General features: G+C 43.5%; 1 protein-coding gene across 10 annotated transcripts in view; it reads right to left on the bottom strand.

Annotated features, from left to right (window-relative positions):
- BCL11B (BCL11 transcription factor B) overlaps nt 1-17,858 on the bottom strand; it is a 96,012-nt gene that overhangs the window by 41,531 nt on the left and 36,623 nt on the right. For 6 of the 10 annotated variants that reach the window (XM_005506107.4, XM_005506108.4, XM_065063531.1 and 3 more), the window contains exon 3: nt 11,374-11,589. The exons of the other annotated variants lie outside the window; for them this stretch is intronic. In XM_005506107.4, coding sequence (XP_005506164.1) covers nt 11,374-11,589 — 216 coding nt within the window. The remainder of the gene's footprint in view (nt 1-11,373; nt 11,590-17,858) is intronic. 10 annotated transcript variants of the gene reach the window in all.

Here is a 17,858-nt window from a genome sequence, read left to right as displayed (position 1 = left end):
CATCCACACACAAATGATACTCATCTGCCTGTGCCAGAGATCATGAAATCAATCGTCTGCTCACATCCAGAAAGCCCCATCCCACTCTGGGCTATCTTTGCTGCTGGAAAGCGCCAGGGTGGGACAAGCAAGTCCAGAGGAAATGAGGTTCTGCTGGACACCATGAAAAAATTAGTTGCTTCATCACTTCTCCTCTGAGCACCTACTCAGGTTGTCCATGGGTGGGATGGAGGCTTGCATGGGAAGGAGGAAGACACTTTTCCAGTGAACGTGTCAGATCTCTCCTCCTCTTCCTTCAACACCCACAGCCTCCCATGCTGATCCTTCCCTCTCCCTTCCCCAGCGCCGCATATACCTGACTGTAATAACAGGAGAGATACCATCTGGGGTTAGCTCATTGCATGTTTATTACTCCTTTGTTTATTTTTTAATAAATATAAACTGTTGTTACCTGTGCAAGGCTGTGCATCTAGCCCAGTTCTGGTGAGCCTTAAAAGCCTCAAATTGAAAATAGCCTAAAGATGTGAAGAATCACAGCCAGCATCGCAGCGCAAAAGGCAGCCAGTTAGCTGAGGTATGAAGAGAGAACCATTGCAACATGCAGCACCTAGGGATGGTTTTATATTTAAGATTTCCTGGCTCGGAGGTACTGTGTTGGCTAGTTAGATGTATTTATAAATAGAAGTGTCTGCTGACATTAATCACAATAATTTGGTGACGTGGCTACCGATGTCAAATTACGAAAGGTGCAGGTACCTTACAAAGCTAAGACCAGTTTATCATTGGCCAGATCATTTATCAGCCAGGGAAAATAACCTTTTCTCCATGTTCTGTGATCTCATGCAAACGGGAATCTGAGTAAGAGAGGGAGGAAGGGGTCTTGGGTTTTTATTTTATTTGGTTTTTCGTTTGGTTCGATGTAACTTTAAGAAATATTAATCTGCTCCTTCATTTAATTTCATCTCTACCACTGGCCAAGGGAAATGCACTAATTTATTAGTTGAAGTAAGCCTTGAGATAATGTCACCCACCATTCATCCAAATTTGTCACTAGCATCCCATTAAAGCTGTAATTATTTTTTAATTAAAACTAAGGAAGCTGGCATGCGTGTGCCTACTTTATACATCTGTTATGGGTTAAAATAGCTTTTAAAAAATGTTTTTTTAGACCGCAGTCTTTTGTGGCCATGGCCTATGCCAAAGAAAACGCAAACTTGCTTATTTTCTCCATGGGGCGCAACACTGCCTATGTGTGCCTGAACAGATTCGACTGGCCGTGAAAAGAATTCTAAATAAAACACAAACATGGAATTTGGCAACGCCACAGAAGCGAGCTTAAGACTAATTCCAGCATGCGGACGGCTCTCACACAGCAAGTCTGGCTCCACTATAAATGAAACCAGGCTCTGTAAAATCGCCAGTAAAGTTGGAGTTAGGATTTAAAGAGACAGCACTCTTATTCCAGAGTTTAGGGGAAAAAGCACACAGGCACACGTGCACACACTGTCACATACCCCAGCTTATTAAGGAAATTCATGCTGGCCCAATAAGTCTGAATGTTGCAAGCTGTGTTAACTTTCAGCAGCCACTTCCACTTAAAAAAAAAAAAAGTGCAAAATGCACTTGATTTTTAGAAAAAACGCTGTAATTATTACTGCAGGGACCACTGGCAGAGACAGCAATGAACGAAGGACCTACCTGATGGCAAAGTTGAAATGATATATTAAAAAAAAGAAAGAAGTTGGGGCAGAGCAGAGGAAGGGAAAGGTGTGGGTGGGGAGAAACTCCATGGTCAGGGTGGCCAAGGACAGAGCAGCCTGTTCCTATAAGCCAGCCCAGCAAGCGGGATGCTGACTCACTGGGCCTTGCTGGGAGGGAGCTCTATGCAATACAGCCCCCGTGCTGCCAGGGAGGGGAGCAAATCTAACCACGGACAATGCAATCCCCTGGTTAACACCTCCTCAGCAGCCCCAGCCAGCCCCAGAGAGTAGAGTGAGGAGAAAGTGAGAAACAGCATTCCCTCATCTTTACCTATTAAGGAGAAAACAAATTTAAGATGTCCCAGCTTACAATCACAAAATATGGCCTGGCAAACTTAACAGGAAAGGGCAAGGAGCAAATTATTTAACAGTGATAGTACTGTCTCCCACACATCCTCATTCTCCCTTACAGCTCTGGATGATATCAGAATTAAAATTAAACCACAGGTGCCAACCTCAAACCCTGACCATCAGTTTTTAACTCAAAACAGGGAGAAGAGAAGGGAAGATTTTCTGGCTAGAGGGTTCTAAATATGGGAAGACATTTATGAGTGTGCTCGACTGCACTAATGAACGCTGACAGTGGTGGTGAAGGCAGGGGCCAGCATCACTGGAGCTTTCACACTGCTCGGCATGGAAAATGTGCAGAGAAAGTACGAAGGAAATTAGGAGGGAGTTTACAACAATTTCACAAGATTTTGTACAACTATGCTATGTATTTCTTGCCAATGATAGCGAAGGGTTTGGTTTCAGTAGGCTACAGAGTTTTTAAGATGCTACCTCGACTTTACAATGGAGGTATTAATACAGTTTAAGGAGAACACAGAAAAAATACAGAAAGAATGTATTATTTTAAAATTATATTTTAAAAAGCATTGCAGAAAGGTAAAGTTACTCAGTAATCTTGTCCTCTCCGTAGCCAAAACCACAATGATCCTATTCCCAGTTGAACTGACGGTTCACACATTTTTATAAAGGTTTTTGATTAATCAATCCGTAAACACTCAATTTTTAGACAGACTTTGCATTATAAGCCTGTCTGTGCCACAATAAATGAACTTACTCTCTCCCTGTCCAACCTGAAGAGAGAAAATAACCCCAGTCTCTGTTAGGAGATGCAAACTGAAAAAAATAGGTCCCCCACAAGCAAAGGGTGCTGCTGCCATGTTGTTGTCCCATTGATTTTTTGTTTTTCTCACTGAACACCATGGACAGTTTGAAATGGTACATCTTTCCCGACAATACTCTGATTCTTACTTAAATTTCCGTACATCCCTGAATTCCATAGATCATGTTCACAGCTGGCATAAGAGTACAACACCACTGAAGTCAGAAAGCAGCTCCTGGAAAGGTGCTCAGCTAAGCATCCCTCAGCAGTCCCTAACCCATCCATCAGTGGACTGCTGGCATGGTACAACATGCCCTGGAAGAACTACGCTTGTCACACAGCCATGGAAGAGACGTAAGGATCAGGTTTAGACCTGGGCCTCAAGTGAAGTAATCTAGGTCAATACAAGAGAGGTAAGGAGACCATCTGACACACAAAAAGGGTAAGATGCTCTCCTCCCATTGCCAGGGGATGGACTGAAAATAATGAGTTCACAATAGGCTCCAAGTAGCCAAGTGACATTTAAACAAGCATAAAAGCTGCAGGTATGTTCTGCAAACTGTCCTCTCTCTAACCAGAGATTCCTTATGTTAATAGCAAAGACAAAAATTTAGAAAGCATTGTTTCATGGCATGATTCCAGTGCCTATGTCTCCCCACTGCCTTGCTTAGTGCCTGAGTTAACCTCATTCCAGAAGTCCCAGGACCTCTGACTCTTACAGCCAAATTCCTAAGAAATGTAAGCCCTCGCTGTGTGGGATTTTTGCCTGTTTCATTCCAAGCGCACGTTTTACTGATTCATAGAACCTGACTTCTCCAGTTTGTGCTACAGCAGGTTGTGTTAGCTGGAGTAGGGACCCATAGCAATGGATTAAGAAAAAAGCAAAAGGGAAATAAGGATGTCAAAGGCACATACCATACTCTACCCTATCAGCTTCCTGTATGTGCTGCAAAAAGGCTTGGAAAAAACCTGTCCAAAAGAAAGCAAACAACATAAAAGCGTATGTTGCTAACAGTTGCTCAACTGTTTACTGCTTAGCAGAGAGACAGACCAACATGCAGCACATAGGAGCCCAGTGGGGCACATGCGAGGTGCATCAGCATGGCTTCTTTGACTCAAATTCCTTTCTGAACATAAAGCATCCCATCTGAGCACAGAACTCTTCCTTTCATCTATTTTTATGAAGCACTCAGAAAAGAAAAAAGAATCCAGGTCCCCTGAATTAGGCAGCTCTGGAGGGACATAAGGTAATTTTTTTGCAGTTCTCTGGCCTAAACCTAAGACACTCCAGCAATATGTGAACCAATTCCTTTAAAAATTAAAATAAAATAAAGCTATTTCACTAAAAAATGTACAACACTTCACTGTTTTTTCCAACTTTCCCACTGGCTTGTGAATTCAAGCGCGGTTCTTATCGCAACTACCTACACCATACCCCATGGCTCGCCCTACTTCCTTTGACGCTGAGCATCATATTTGTGCACTAGAGACTTATCTCTGTTCTCACAAACTGAACAGCCCAATTCACTTCCTGGCTCAGACACACAAACGCATCCGCACATGTCTGACAGAAAGCGAGAAGAAAAGTGATGACAAAAAACTACTACTGAAGGGGCAGGAGAAAACTCCATCCTGAATATGCCAGGTGAGGCTGTACAAGTGAACTGTTTAGCATATGCTATGTACAAATGAATGGCAATTTACTGAAAGAATAATTGCAAACATTTATGCCTCGTGCATGTGTATAAAAAAAAAAAAAATCAGCTCTTCGAAAGCTGGTGCATTGCCCAACAGAAAGGCAAGGCACCTGACAAACACTACCCCTAATTTTGTCGCTTTGTAGGTGATTGCTTCCTTCCTTCCTGCAGTTGAATTCTTCTCTTGGGAAGTGTTCACCAAGAGGCATTCAGCTCCCTGAAAAGGCTTGGAAGGAGGTGGCAGCATGGAGAAGCTGATCCTATCCTGCAAACCATCCCTGGTGGCTACTCTGCTGCAGAAACATGGAAGCCATTCCCAACCCTTTGCTGAATATGAACATGCACCACACTACAACTTCAAAAATAGGTTTGCTCCTCTTCCGGACAACCAAGGTGTTTTTGTACATAATAGCTGCCAAAAGCTATGGTGGTGCCCACACCCTGCCGACTGCACCCCATGAAAGCAGTATTTATTTGTGCTGGTGTCTCCTGGAAAGTATTGCACAAATGCCATGAAAAGGAAGACTCTGTGATTTGTTTGGGTCTTCTGTCAGAGCAGCAGGCAACTCGCCATCAGTGGTACCTTTTTGTAACCAAGCTACTCTCTCCCTTCCAAACTATTGATAGCTCCCAAATATTTACTGAATCAAGGTGGGGAAATGGGGCTTCTTATTAATGGGAACAACAAGAAAGAAGCCCTGTAAAAAAAAAAAAAAAAAATCCTCAATGAGATGAAACAGAAATGTCCTTCCTTTGCTTTCTTGTAACCTCTCCTTTTGCCTCATCTCCCACCTGATACCACCAAAGCCTGTTTGTGCTTTAACAAAGATGGATCACTTGCTGTGCAGTTCCCTGGCGCTCACCTATACTCTGAAGTCACCTACTCCTAACCCAGTCATCACTCAGCAAACTCTAAAAGAAAATAAATTCATTCATTCCAATAAGCAAATTATAAAATCACCTTCATCCATCTTGTTCCTATATTTTTAAATTTGATTGTGGCTAGAGAATTGCTGGCTGGGAATTACCCTTCCCCCACTCGCACATACACCCTTTAAAAATGCAAAATCTAGCCCTCTATTTCAATATTTCTGATGTCAGTGACCGGTGTCGGCTCTCCCCACACAGTAACTGCTTTAAAGCGCTGCATACAGCACTGCATTAAAAATTAATTACACATGCTATTTTATTGATAGTGCATAATGTAATGAGCACCAGCTGTGCTAAACATCCAAACTCCTTTTTAAGACAGCTATAAAAAAAGAAAGAAACTGCACTTCCAAATGCTTCTCCTGTCAGAGGAGAAAAACAGCAACATCTTGGATGGATTTGAAACAGGATTCTTTGATTTAGCTCTCCATTTGGAGCGTTTGAAGAGTTCAGACTCTCGGGCTCAGCATAGTGGTATGCGATCGAGTTAACTCTCTCAATGTTGGAGCCATTGTCTTTACTGCAGGCAATGTTGCCTTGAACCCTTTTGTCCCAAGACTACCAGATTTGGTTCCACCCATTAATATTGCAATTAAGGGCTTTTCTTTTTTCCTGCGATGTCTGGAAATGACAGGCATCCACTTTAAAGCACCTTTAAATATCACTACTGCTCCTGCTGGTTCTTAACTTGACATAATTAGGACTTACAAAGTTATAGCAATCGGGTGTCTGTCTAGAACAAAGCCTCAGCCACGCTCAAATTGCCAGCACTGCTGCCCCATGCAGCACCCTGGTTTTAGCCACCCTTTGCTGCCTTCAGGTCTCTGCTGCCTCTTGACAAACACACCATTCAGTCAGAAAATCAGTTCATGATCAGATCCATCTATTTTGAGTTTGGATCTGATTTTAATATCTAGTGAGACAGAGATCTGCATAGACAGACAGGTCACATATGATTTTAATACTTGGATAGATGGATGAACACATAGATTGATAGACGGATGAAAAGATGGATGCATACACTCAGACTGATGCATTACCGTTTTCAGTATATACATCTCTCACACATCCCTGCACTCTGTAAGTACTGTCCACAAAGTCAATGCTAGTATAGCATGCATTAAATATTTCACTAAAATAAATAAATACATGTAACCATGACTAATGGGGACATCTCCCCTGAATTCTAGCCAGTACTTAATGCAAACCTCTTCTTTATGCAGCAAAATAAAAAAGATACATTTACAAAGGGTCTCAGGGAAACTATAGGTCTTTGTCTACCCTCAGACACATAGACCAAATTCCTCTTTCTCAAAAAAGCACCCACTGCTGATCAGACATCAAGTTTTAGTAGATTTTTTTGCGTGTGAGAGATTATACTCAACAAAAAGTGAAGAGTAGAGTATCAGTCATTGTCCTGGGACTTGATGAGTTAGAAGGTTTTTGCTGGTTGAGTTTGCATTCTCCGCTCTTATTACTGTTGGGGTTTTTTTGGTTTTTTTGTCTTTTTTTTTTTCCATTGATCCTCCTGTGTTAACAAAACTCATTCTGGAGTGAACAAAAGCTTTCTTCTTGTTCTAGTAAAAAATGCGCCGAGTGCATACCATATCATTAACATAAAAGTTTTTGAAATAGTACAGCTTTCTAGACAGACTCTATTAATTGCATCAAGCTTTTTACAGCAGGGTGGTCTAATCTTGCTCTCCTTACTGGCTGACTACAGTTATAAAGCCAACACAAAATGAATATGGTGATATAATTGAATGAGGGGAAAGTATTCTTTTAAAACCTGTTATTTACTTACAGGTACTTCTTTTATCTTTACTGTCACCTTAACTTTCGCCAAGAAAACACCAGACTAGTTAAATGATGCAGGAAGTAGAATTTCAGTAGCCAGGCAAATTTATACTAACTTTACAAGATGACTGTGATTTTCAGAATGTCCTAGTGACTAATACAGCTGATTCCTTGAATTAACGGGAGGTTGTTCCAGTCTTCTGAGCTATGGCCCCATGCTTTCCTCTATTTTAGACCTTAAACTTCACAGCCCTGTCCATTAATCACTGCTGTCCATGCCCACTTGCTGTTTTTATATACGCAACTAAGTGTCGTAATTGCTTTCCACCTCGTTCCATCAGCCTATATGTGGGAAGGAAGCAGTTTCACTGGTTAGCTGAATATATGTGTATTGGACAGATTTAATTATCTTTATGGAGGTATATAAAACCCTCACTCGTGGGCCCAGGTCCAAAGATTTTTGGATCAGGTATATATCTGAATGTGGGCTTAGGGGATAAATTATTATCTGTGCCATTACAACCCACTTTGTCTTATCCCGATTATAATTCCATTTCTGGGGCTTTTGCACTGCAGGATCTTCAGGGCAGAGACTTTTTTCTTTGGAGAGCGCATTGTAAAATGCCATGCACTTCTGTGCTGAGATTTTCAAAGCTCATTTCTCGTTAACTTTAATGGGAAATGGGCATCCAAATCTCTCAGGCAGCTTTGACAATTTACGCCTTAATGTACAATATTAATAAATCACCATCATAAAAAGAGCCTTATGAAGATGTATTGTGAAAAAGTAGCCCCACAAAAAGTATTGCCATGTATGTGTGCATGCATATGGGCATATACTTTTCTTTACATAATAACGTCTCTCAACAACCATTTGCATGTCTCTGTTATGCAAAAAAAAAAAAAACTGTGTGCATTTTACAGTTACTCTGAGCAGTTGCAATTCATTGAAAAGAAATAAAAAGCAGGCTCAAAAAAGCACCCTAATCTGGCAAGGGGTAAAGCAAAATGAATGCTTTGCCCATTTATATTTTAGATGCAAGCTACACAACCCTGTGAATTTCATGACTCTATTCCAACTTCTAATTAAATAGGCACTAAAAACATTTAAACGGGAGAAGCCAGTTGAGTAGACAGCAGCCTCTGAGGCAAAAATAAATAAATAAAGAGAATGAGAGATTGCTCCAGTGGTGGAATTTTTTTTTTAATCACATGGAAAAACACTGACCTTGACTTGCAAATTCCTAATCCTGTAGTGCCCTGAACACGAAGAACTGAACAAAGAGAGAGGCAACAATGACCAGCATCAGCCAAGCAACACAGCGGACACCCAAGCAGACTTCCCAGCATCATTTACTGTGATTGAAACTACTCTCAGCAGCATGTCTTCTGAAGATCGCAAATAGCTCTGGCTGAGGCAGGCCAGCTCCCCCTGTGCATGACCAAATACCACGGGGTGATCGCTCTTATCTAGGTTGGAGATTTACAAATGCAGTTTTCGCACATGCCTGCCCAAATACCATCGGCAGCCAGAAGTTTAGGTTCTCCCGCAAAAAACTGCTGGAACTCTTGAGTTTGTGAGTGCCTAGCAGAGATCTGGAGTACCTGCAACTTCGAGCCTCTAGAGTCGCAGCCTGCTCGAGAACTGCACAGAAAAGCTCCAGGTCCTGACTTAAATGAATGCTGAAAAACAGGAAAGGTAAGAAATTATGAAGGAGGAGGAGAGGAGGGAACTGTTGATGGCTTTTGTTCAAAGAAGGAAACAATTACTCAGAAGCAAGAACAGGGCTGACAGAATAAAAGGATAATCAAGTCAGAGAGACAAGCAGATCTCTGAAGCTGTAGCGAGTGTTGTAAATGTCTGTATTAAAAAAGAGGGCATGATGCAGGGATCGTCACTAGATTATTAGTCAACACAAAGAACCCACTTTTCTTTCATTTCCACAGAACATTTCGGGAGCCAGAAAGATCCCGTAACCCTTGCTACATGGTTTAAACCATGCCCAGGCTCACATACAGTGAATATTATGGGAGCTAAGAAAGGGTTAAGTAGACATTATCTCCTTTTTCAAGGCAAGAAAATGTTTCCTTCACGCAGGACTTGACCAGCTACTGTCATAAACATGTAGCATGCACTTTGATATAACCTATTCTCTAAGTGCCACAGACTGCAGCAGTAATTACAGGAAGCCATGATAACAGGTCTCTCTCGCCACAGAGCTGGCATCACTCTCCCAGCCAACAGGCAATTCTGAAAACTCACAGCACACAACTCCAAAGTGAGAACTAAAACGTACGCAAAGTACAAAAGCCTCACCTTCCCACGTTCTTTAATAAATTATTCCTTCCTTCCTTCCTTCCTTTTCTATATTTAGTTGTACTTGCTTCCCTCCCCACTAGCTGCTGGCATCAGAAGCAACAGGGAACCAGGGCATTCAGTTCACTGGTATAGCTACCTACCTACCAAAGGCACCTGCCTGCATATTGCACCAGCAAAGAAAGAGAACAGTAAAACATGAGATCAGTTCCAGTTCGGTTTACTGGTTACGTGCAAGAGGAAAGCAGGGAGGCAGGAGACTTCTTGACCCAGCATTCACCATTCAGAAGAGTCCATGTCTACATGTCTCAAGCCAGTTGGTCAATGTGCTGAGGCTGATGAAGCAGAGCCAGATTATAAGATCATCCCCTCCATGCTGTGTACCTCAGCTCGAATAGGAAGCCTGACCAAATCCCCTGGATATGCTGCAGTGCACCATTCATCACATCGCTGCAAGCCCGGTTCCTGGGCACAGGCTGAGCCTCTCCCAGGCCATACAGGAGACTTACACATACACCCTGAGCTTCACCCAGGGTCGAAACAGGACCATGTGGAGGACTCACAGCCTCCTACTGAATTTATTCTGTCTTTCAAGACTGAGAGTTTCCAAGACGCAAGTTTAGATTTCTTGCAAAACTTTTTGTCTTGCTTTATTACAACAATGAGAGATGTACAGGGACATTTTCACAAGATATAGCATGCTGCAGCCAGGTGGTTCCACTGTTTGTAGAAGGAAAAAGCTGAGCTCAGCAAAGTTTTGTGAGCTTCAGAGGGACATGAGGAGACATTTCCCAAAGTCTTTACCCATGACAGTTGTTACTGTCTTTCTAAATCCTCTGGTACCCACACATCATTCTGAGAACTCCTGTTAAAACTCCATGCACGTTAGCATGAATGAGGGCTGCAGGGTTTGGCCCACCACAGTGAGGCTCCATAAACATTTGCGGATTTTGCCACAGCTGCATTTTCTTTCAAGCCCTCCCCATTTTCACCTCTCCAACCTGCAGTTCATCATAGACCAAATCTTGCAACTGAGCCATGCTCAGAAACACCCACTGATTTCAAAGAGATCGCTGGGTCTGAAATGATGGAGTCTGGCAACAATATGTCCATATCCTCTTCGGCTAGCTCTGTTTGCCCTCATTTCCACATCACTTTCCCCTCCTCGTGGTGACAAAAGTCAGGCACCCAAAAGGAATAAAAGAAAAGAAAAGCTGACAAGGGAGAGGCAAGGGATGCGTGACAAGTTATCAAGGACCATTTTCTCAAAGCAAGAGAGAAAATGGCATGGAGCACATACATCCTGTGTGCACATGGACATGGAGGAGAGCCTTTAATACGAATTATTGCGGGAGGAGAAAGGAGTGAGGAAAAAAAAATACCTCAGATGTTAAATGTTATCCAATTAAGCTTGAAATACACAGCTCAGAGAGATGAAATCTTGATACCAGGGTATCAGTCTGTGAGGAGTCTCAGATGTTTGTTTACAACATGGCACAAGTAGCCCAGCAGCGGCTGCTGGTGACAGCTGAAGGTGGGCAGGCAGGAGGGCAGGCATGGGGAAATGGACGGAGTCGCAGGCCATTTCCTGCTCCCCATCCTCCGCCAGCAGGGAAGGAGGAAGAGGAGGGGGGTGGCCTAAGGTATTTTCTCTGCCTTCCCCAAGCAACCCAGCAAAGGCAGCTCTCCCACAGCAAAGATGACATCACTTGGCAGCACTACTGACCTTCAGATAGCAACAAAAAAAAAAAATATTTCTATTACCTGACAACTGACAATGACATCCAAATGTGCCTGACGTCTCAGTCTGAATCTCAGTCTGAGTCCCGCCAACTGAGACTGCACGTGCACCACAGCAGGGCAGGCTAAGGCAGGGCGGGAGGGAGGCCAGTGCGCGGAGAGGTGACGTGATCACGGATGTGTGAGGGTGGGAGGAGGCAGCTATGGGAGCCCCCGGCAGGTTTGCAGGCCTGGACGGCCCTGGAGAAAAAACAATAGAAAAAACTGTCAGTCGGATCTAAGTTTGAAGGGACAGAGGAGGCATCATCAGGGGAAACAGGCGAGGTGGGGGCTGGCTGCCTAACGCGCAACACGCTTGGTCTCATCCCCTCTCTGGGTCTGGCTGAGGCTGGTGGGCTCACGCCGGGTGGGAGAAGAGCAAGAAGAGACCTGGTGGACCCGTGAACCTGAGCTTGGGGCCTGCAGAGGCACAGAGAGGGGTGAGGAGGGCTGAGATGGCCGGCCTTGGCATGGAGCAGAGCCAGAGGCAGTGGACATCGCCACCGACACTTGCTCGGGGACCAAATCAAAAGGAGGATTATTGTTTTACGGCTGTGTTAGTGAATTGAGCCGACACAAAACTGGGCAGGCTTTCTGCCCAGCCGCCGCTGAAGCGGGCTGCACACACCAGCCTGGACAAAGTGCTGTGACTTAGAGCTCAAATGGCTTCAGCGAGGTGCCAGGAGCCGAGCTCCCAGAAGCAGCATTGGCGGCCGCTGTGCTGCCTTCCCACTTGAGCTGCAGCCAGTTGTGCATTTTGCATGCCCCGATTAGCCAGGCTACTTCCCTGTTGAGCCTATAAAGAAGGGAACAACCTTTTTCCTGGTAGCTAGAAGATGACATTGTAACCTCCAACAGTATTATTTATTTTCAACCCCTCTAGGAACCACCTGCCATTTAAGAGCTGTATTTAAGCGTTTTCTCCTGCTCCGCTGGAAACGCTCGCTCCTCCTGGCACTAGTCCAAACCGAGCTCCGCAGCTTTGAAAAAACTAAGATGCAAGTCTTAAATATCAATATACACCTGCACAGATACAGATACACACATACACACATGCAGAATCGGGTAGGAGCCGCATTTTTGGCTGGCGCAAACTGGCAGAGTTTAAAGGGAAGTTGAGTGAATAGCACCACTTTACATCCACCAAGAACCCCATCCCCTTCATTTAAAACTATGCCTGCCACTTAATTATTAAATTAAGGGCAGCTACTAATCAAGGGCTGTTCCCAGATGAAGATATGTGGTGGAGTGGTCACCATTAAAAAGCTGCCATTTGCCAACAGTTACCGCACAGTGGTAGATCAGAAACCACAGTTTCCCCCTGTATTTAGATCAGGAAATATGTGTGTTAATTGTGGGGTAACTTCTGGCAAATGGTCTTTTTTTTAATGGTGGCAATTCTGTCTGTGCATGCACGTGCACCTTGCAGACACACAAAAACATCATGGCAGCAAGGAGGAATATTTATCTGTGCTCCCTCCAATTCTAAAAAAGTAATATTTTCTAAGGAAGACTCTCCACCTTGAGAGTCCCAGTTAGGAAACAAGGCCTGCATGTTGATCTGACAGTTTAACATGTGAGGTAAACGGGGCTACTTCATCCTTGGCACAGCATCCAGCGCTCCAGTCTGCAAGGACTGTATTTGATTTTGTCGTTTATCTTAAATGGCTAAGAGACCACCAGTGCAAAACATTTGTGTGAAGCTTTTGCCAAAACCACAAGTGAAGAGCCTAAATTCCCTGTGTAAATACTTAAGCTTCAAGCATCAAGGATAAAATTTGTGCTCTTTTTTGAGGACTGGTTTTCAATAGAAGACATCTCTGTGGCTTGTGGGACAAGGAAGGATTATTGGCAGGGGCGGGGGGAGGGGGGGGGGGTGGCGCTCATTTCTTTGGCTTTTGTAGCAGTTTGATCTTCCCGGAAGTACTACACAAGCAGGTAATGGTAACTACTATCCACATTATATCTATCTTACATTTTGGGCAGGACTGTGTGCCAGGCATGTGGAATCTGATGTCAGACATGGATTTCTATGTGTATATGAACCACCCTACTTCCACCGTAACATATATGAATAACAAGTTTGTTTTTTTTCAGGGAACAAGCACAAAGTAACAAAGATTCCCTGAAGTGACTTAACAATTGTCTCTTATATTTCTAATCTTATAAAAATAACTAGGCTATCATAGGCTATGTTGAGCTGCCTGGACCCTTGCTGGGAAAGCTGTGAGCTTGAAATCAGGATTTAGAGTAGGGCCATAGGACAGCTACCTCTCAGGTCACATCTAGACAGTTCTGTAGCCCTAACATGACTAAGGGCACAAGTCCTGCAGTCGCTTGGCCCTCTGCACATCTTGGTATCATACTACAGGTTTTGAAGGAGCTCATCAAACAGACAAACTATATGAAGTCCATGAAGGGTACAATCCCTCAAAATGGCATGGGGTTTTAATGCAGAGGTGCATGGATCCTAGCACACAATGCTACTCTGAGAGCAACAGCCTCTCTTCTAGTCCTGGTGGGTCCTACCTTTCATTTGACAATTAGCTTGATACAATTTGCACAGCCCTGAGGAATCTGAGAAGATGCTAAGAGCTCACCAAGTGGGTACAAGGAGGCCCGCCCTGCTCTTATCTAATACATCTCCTCTCCAGTGGAAAGGCAATTAAGATTTCAAACAGGAGGCATCTAACTATTTGGGCAAAGGGATCCTCAAGAGCTTTCCAACAGAGACACTGGAACAAACCAGCAATCCACTTTAACAAGGTGCCTAACAAATGAACTATATGAACTATATGAATCAGTTGCTGGTAAGTGGATGGAACTGAACACATCAGTCAGGTCTTTTTTCTATTCTTTGATGTGTATACGAAGAAATCTAAAAAGTTCTAACCTGTTGTCAGAAAGGAAGGGGTTGGTAAGGGAGAGGAAGAATGGACAATAAGAGACTCTGGCAGATGCTAATGGAGTCCAACCACCACTCCTGAGTCCAGCGCTAAGAGACAAAGATTGTAGGTCTACCAGACCAGGAGGCTGAGTCTGCCCCAACAAGCAAAGTCAAATCAGGTGATACCTCCTCCTCTTTGCTACCGCTTTAAATCTAGTTTGTTTCTTTGTCACAAATCAGGACAGTCCTATACAGTCAGGTCAAGTGACAAATCATTAACAGGAAAATCATATCCACTGGCCTCAAGGAAAGGCATGGAGAAAAGGAGTCCTCCACATTAGGTACGTGATACCTCTTCATATCTATAGAAAGAGTAACAGTGGTGCTCAGAAATGCTCAGCCTGTGTTTGCTAGGAACATGCCCATGTTTTACCTCTCCAACTCTTCTCCAATGGGATTTTTTGCCATATTTAAATCTGAAACTATTTAAAGCTGAAAATATTTAAAGCTGAAAATTAAGACAGAGGCTTTATAATTCCTCAACTTAACTGCTACAGGTGATGGACAAACAGAAATGAACAAACAGATGAAAAGAAAAAGAGATACAGGTAAATAGACAGACAGTATCCTAAAGTGGTGCTGAGAGTTTTCTGCTCAATGCACCCAGCACCAGGTGAGGGAGGGAAGCCAGTTTCTGGAATCCTATGGCAAATCAACCACATCATGTTGCACAAAGGTTTCAAAAAGTAAACGCTCCTGCAAGCCCCTGACTGCCACAAAGGGCATAGCCACAACTGGCACTCAGGGAAAGCAGATCGCAAGAACTGCGCTGCTGTCTGAGAGGCAAATATTCCATCTGGCTTTGGTGAGCAGACACAAACACACAGTTCTGTGTCACTCAGACATCACTGACATGATGGGTGAGGCTGGATTTTCTTCCTTGGCCAGCACTGGGAAATCACTCACCTGCACTGCAGATCTCAATTACATATTCTGCATTCATTCTGCACGGATGCGAAGGGGAGTTTTGCACGTAGCATGAGTGTGAAACATGCACAGGGACTGTCACCATGTAAATAAAAGATCTGCATTGCTGACAATAAAGGAAGATTTTTGTCCTTACGCTTTAAGCAGGTTCGGTGTATACTCAGTGCCTGTACATGGCAATAGCTCACAGGTTATGTTGACTTCCAGACACCATGCTCTCTGCTATTTTTAAACTTGCAAAGAAGAAAATAAGGTAAATTGGACATGACCCTAGAAAATGGAAATGAGTATAAGAGCCCAGATGAACACAACAAAAGCCACAATCAAGGCATAAATTGCATCCTTTTGTTGTCCCTCTCCCTAAGCCTAGGCATGACTGGCTATACGATATGGTATATGTAAAGCACCATGCTCCTCTGGCACATCTGCAGGAAAGTCCCTGAGCAAAGCACAAAGATGCAGCCACAAGCAGCATTCACAATGTCCCACCTCAGCATGGTTCAGACCAGGGGACCTGACCTTTATAATTTAATAGATCTTGCTTTATGTCTCGCGTCGCGTGTAAATGCAGCCACAAGTAGCTATGTAGCTGGTGCATCCCTGGGGGTGCTGTGTGCTTGCTGGGGTGTGTGTCCATGCACAGGCAGACGGGCGGGAGCACAGGCAGACGTGTGAGCCACTTAACAGGGCACGAACCAAGTTTTTCTGTGTGTCTCTCTGTGCCTGTCTGGTGATGGAAAATCAATCAATAGCTGGTTAGAGACTAAAGCTCAGTTTCATTATTAAAAATCTCACTTTCAATGAAAAGAAAAACATCTGTTCAGTGTGCAGCTACAAATGCAGAGTGCAGACTGCAGCCTCATCCCTGCCCTGTGCCCATCGTGTTCAAGGAGAGTACTGCAGATGTTTTGAGATGGGTTTTACATGTACCATTGCAGCAGCCTTGAGCAGACATATCCAAAAGTGAAAGACACATATATTCACTAATTTTTCCAAGAGATTTTTTTCCAAGCTTTTCTTAAAAGAATTTGTCTCATCTGTGTTACACCCCCTTATACTGACTTCCCACCTGATATTATTATCTTTCTCTCATGGATTTTTATACAGATACCAACAGGGCTGACAAAGCAAACGTGCACATACATGCACGTGTACACACACACCGTGCGCAGAGACACAGATGCACAAACATTTCCAACAGCAACCAGCAGAGCAAGGCGTGCACACCCCGCAAGTGGCAGACATACACAGCATCCCGCAGGAAAGGCAGAAGGACACAATGGCATCGGCAGACGTGCCACAGTACACATGCGTGGAGGCCGGTGCTCAACCAGACACACCTGCACACCAGTCTTCACCTCTGCCCCCAGCACACACACATACACACATGGCAGTTTTGGAGCCGTTCCCCTGCACCAACTTATGATGCTAAGCCTAAAACTTCGTTCAAGCTGGAAAGGCTGCATTGGGGAAAGAAGAAGGGTAGGGAAGGGATTTCTTGTTATATTTTGCACAGGGATTTTTTTGTTGTTGTTTTGACAGACAAGGATTCCCTTTGAATTGATAAATTTCTTTCTCCCAAGAATTTCAAATGATAATGCATAAATAAGTCATAGATCAAGAACAGCGACATGGTGAGCAAGAAGGAGAAAGAGTATGAGTGAGGGGCACTGGTACAGAAATTTGACAGTACCCCAGCTCCCCCCCTTCCTCCCCCCATGCCAAGACATTAATTCTCACAAGTCGGAGAAAATTACTATGCATGAATGCAAAAAGCATGATCAGGAGTAATTAACATGGCTTCATATGCAAATTTTATTAATGCAGAAGTACAAAGTCATTATGCAAATGAAACTTACGTCAACTCTCTTGACAAATATTCATCTCTAAAGCTCAAGTTTCTCCCTACTAATTTTTTTTTTTTTAATTTTTTGGTGTAAAACCAAAAAAAAAAAAAAAATAGTGACAAGGACTGTTTGACAAGTTTGCAAAGTTGTTTTTCAACCGGAGAAATTTATTCTTGCATTGTTGATATATTTTTTGTGTTGTTGTTGTTGGCAGGTACACGACAGCTCATGGAGGAGAGCGGGAGGATGGGGGACGCGGGCTACCAGCAGCAGGCAGCCAATCAAAACGCCAGCGGCTGTAATGAGCGCGATTGATGACTGTTTGGCTTTACTGCAGGGTAATGAACTAGAATCCAGTCTGAGGAGGAAAAAAATATGAATATTCATGAAGCTGTGCTCCTGCCTTTGATGATTAAAGAAATTTTTAATATTCAAATAAGCGCTTGCCAAGTGATTAACAAAGAACAAGCACGCAGGAATATGGAAATGGAGCTGTGGAAGATTTGGGAGTCACAGTCTGTGCAGAAAAGACAGCACAAAATTTTATAAACAAGATAGGCAGATAACCCAATTCAAATCTGAGCAAATAACGGGGAAAAAATCCCCTTCTTTTTCATCAGTTTGAATATTGTATCAGTCACTTTGTTTTAGAATGCGAAGGAGAATAAAAGCAACCAATGCAATAAGATGCGGGGTGGGGGGGGGAAGTCCAAACCCTGAGAAACCCAACCCAGCAATTACAAAGTAAG

Source organism: Columba livia, chromosome 5 (assembly GCF_036013475.1).
Source record: "Columba livia isolate bColLiv1 breed racing homer chromosome 5, bColLiv1.pat.W.v2, whole genome shotgun sequence".
Lineage (NCBI taxonomy): Eukaryota > Metazoa > Chordata > Aves > Columbiformes > Columbidae > Columba > Columba livia.
This window is presented reverse-complemented; position numbering and strand designations above follow the sequence as displayed.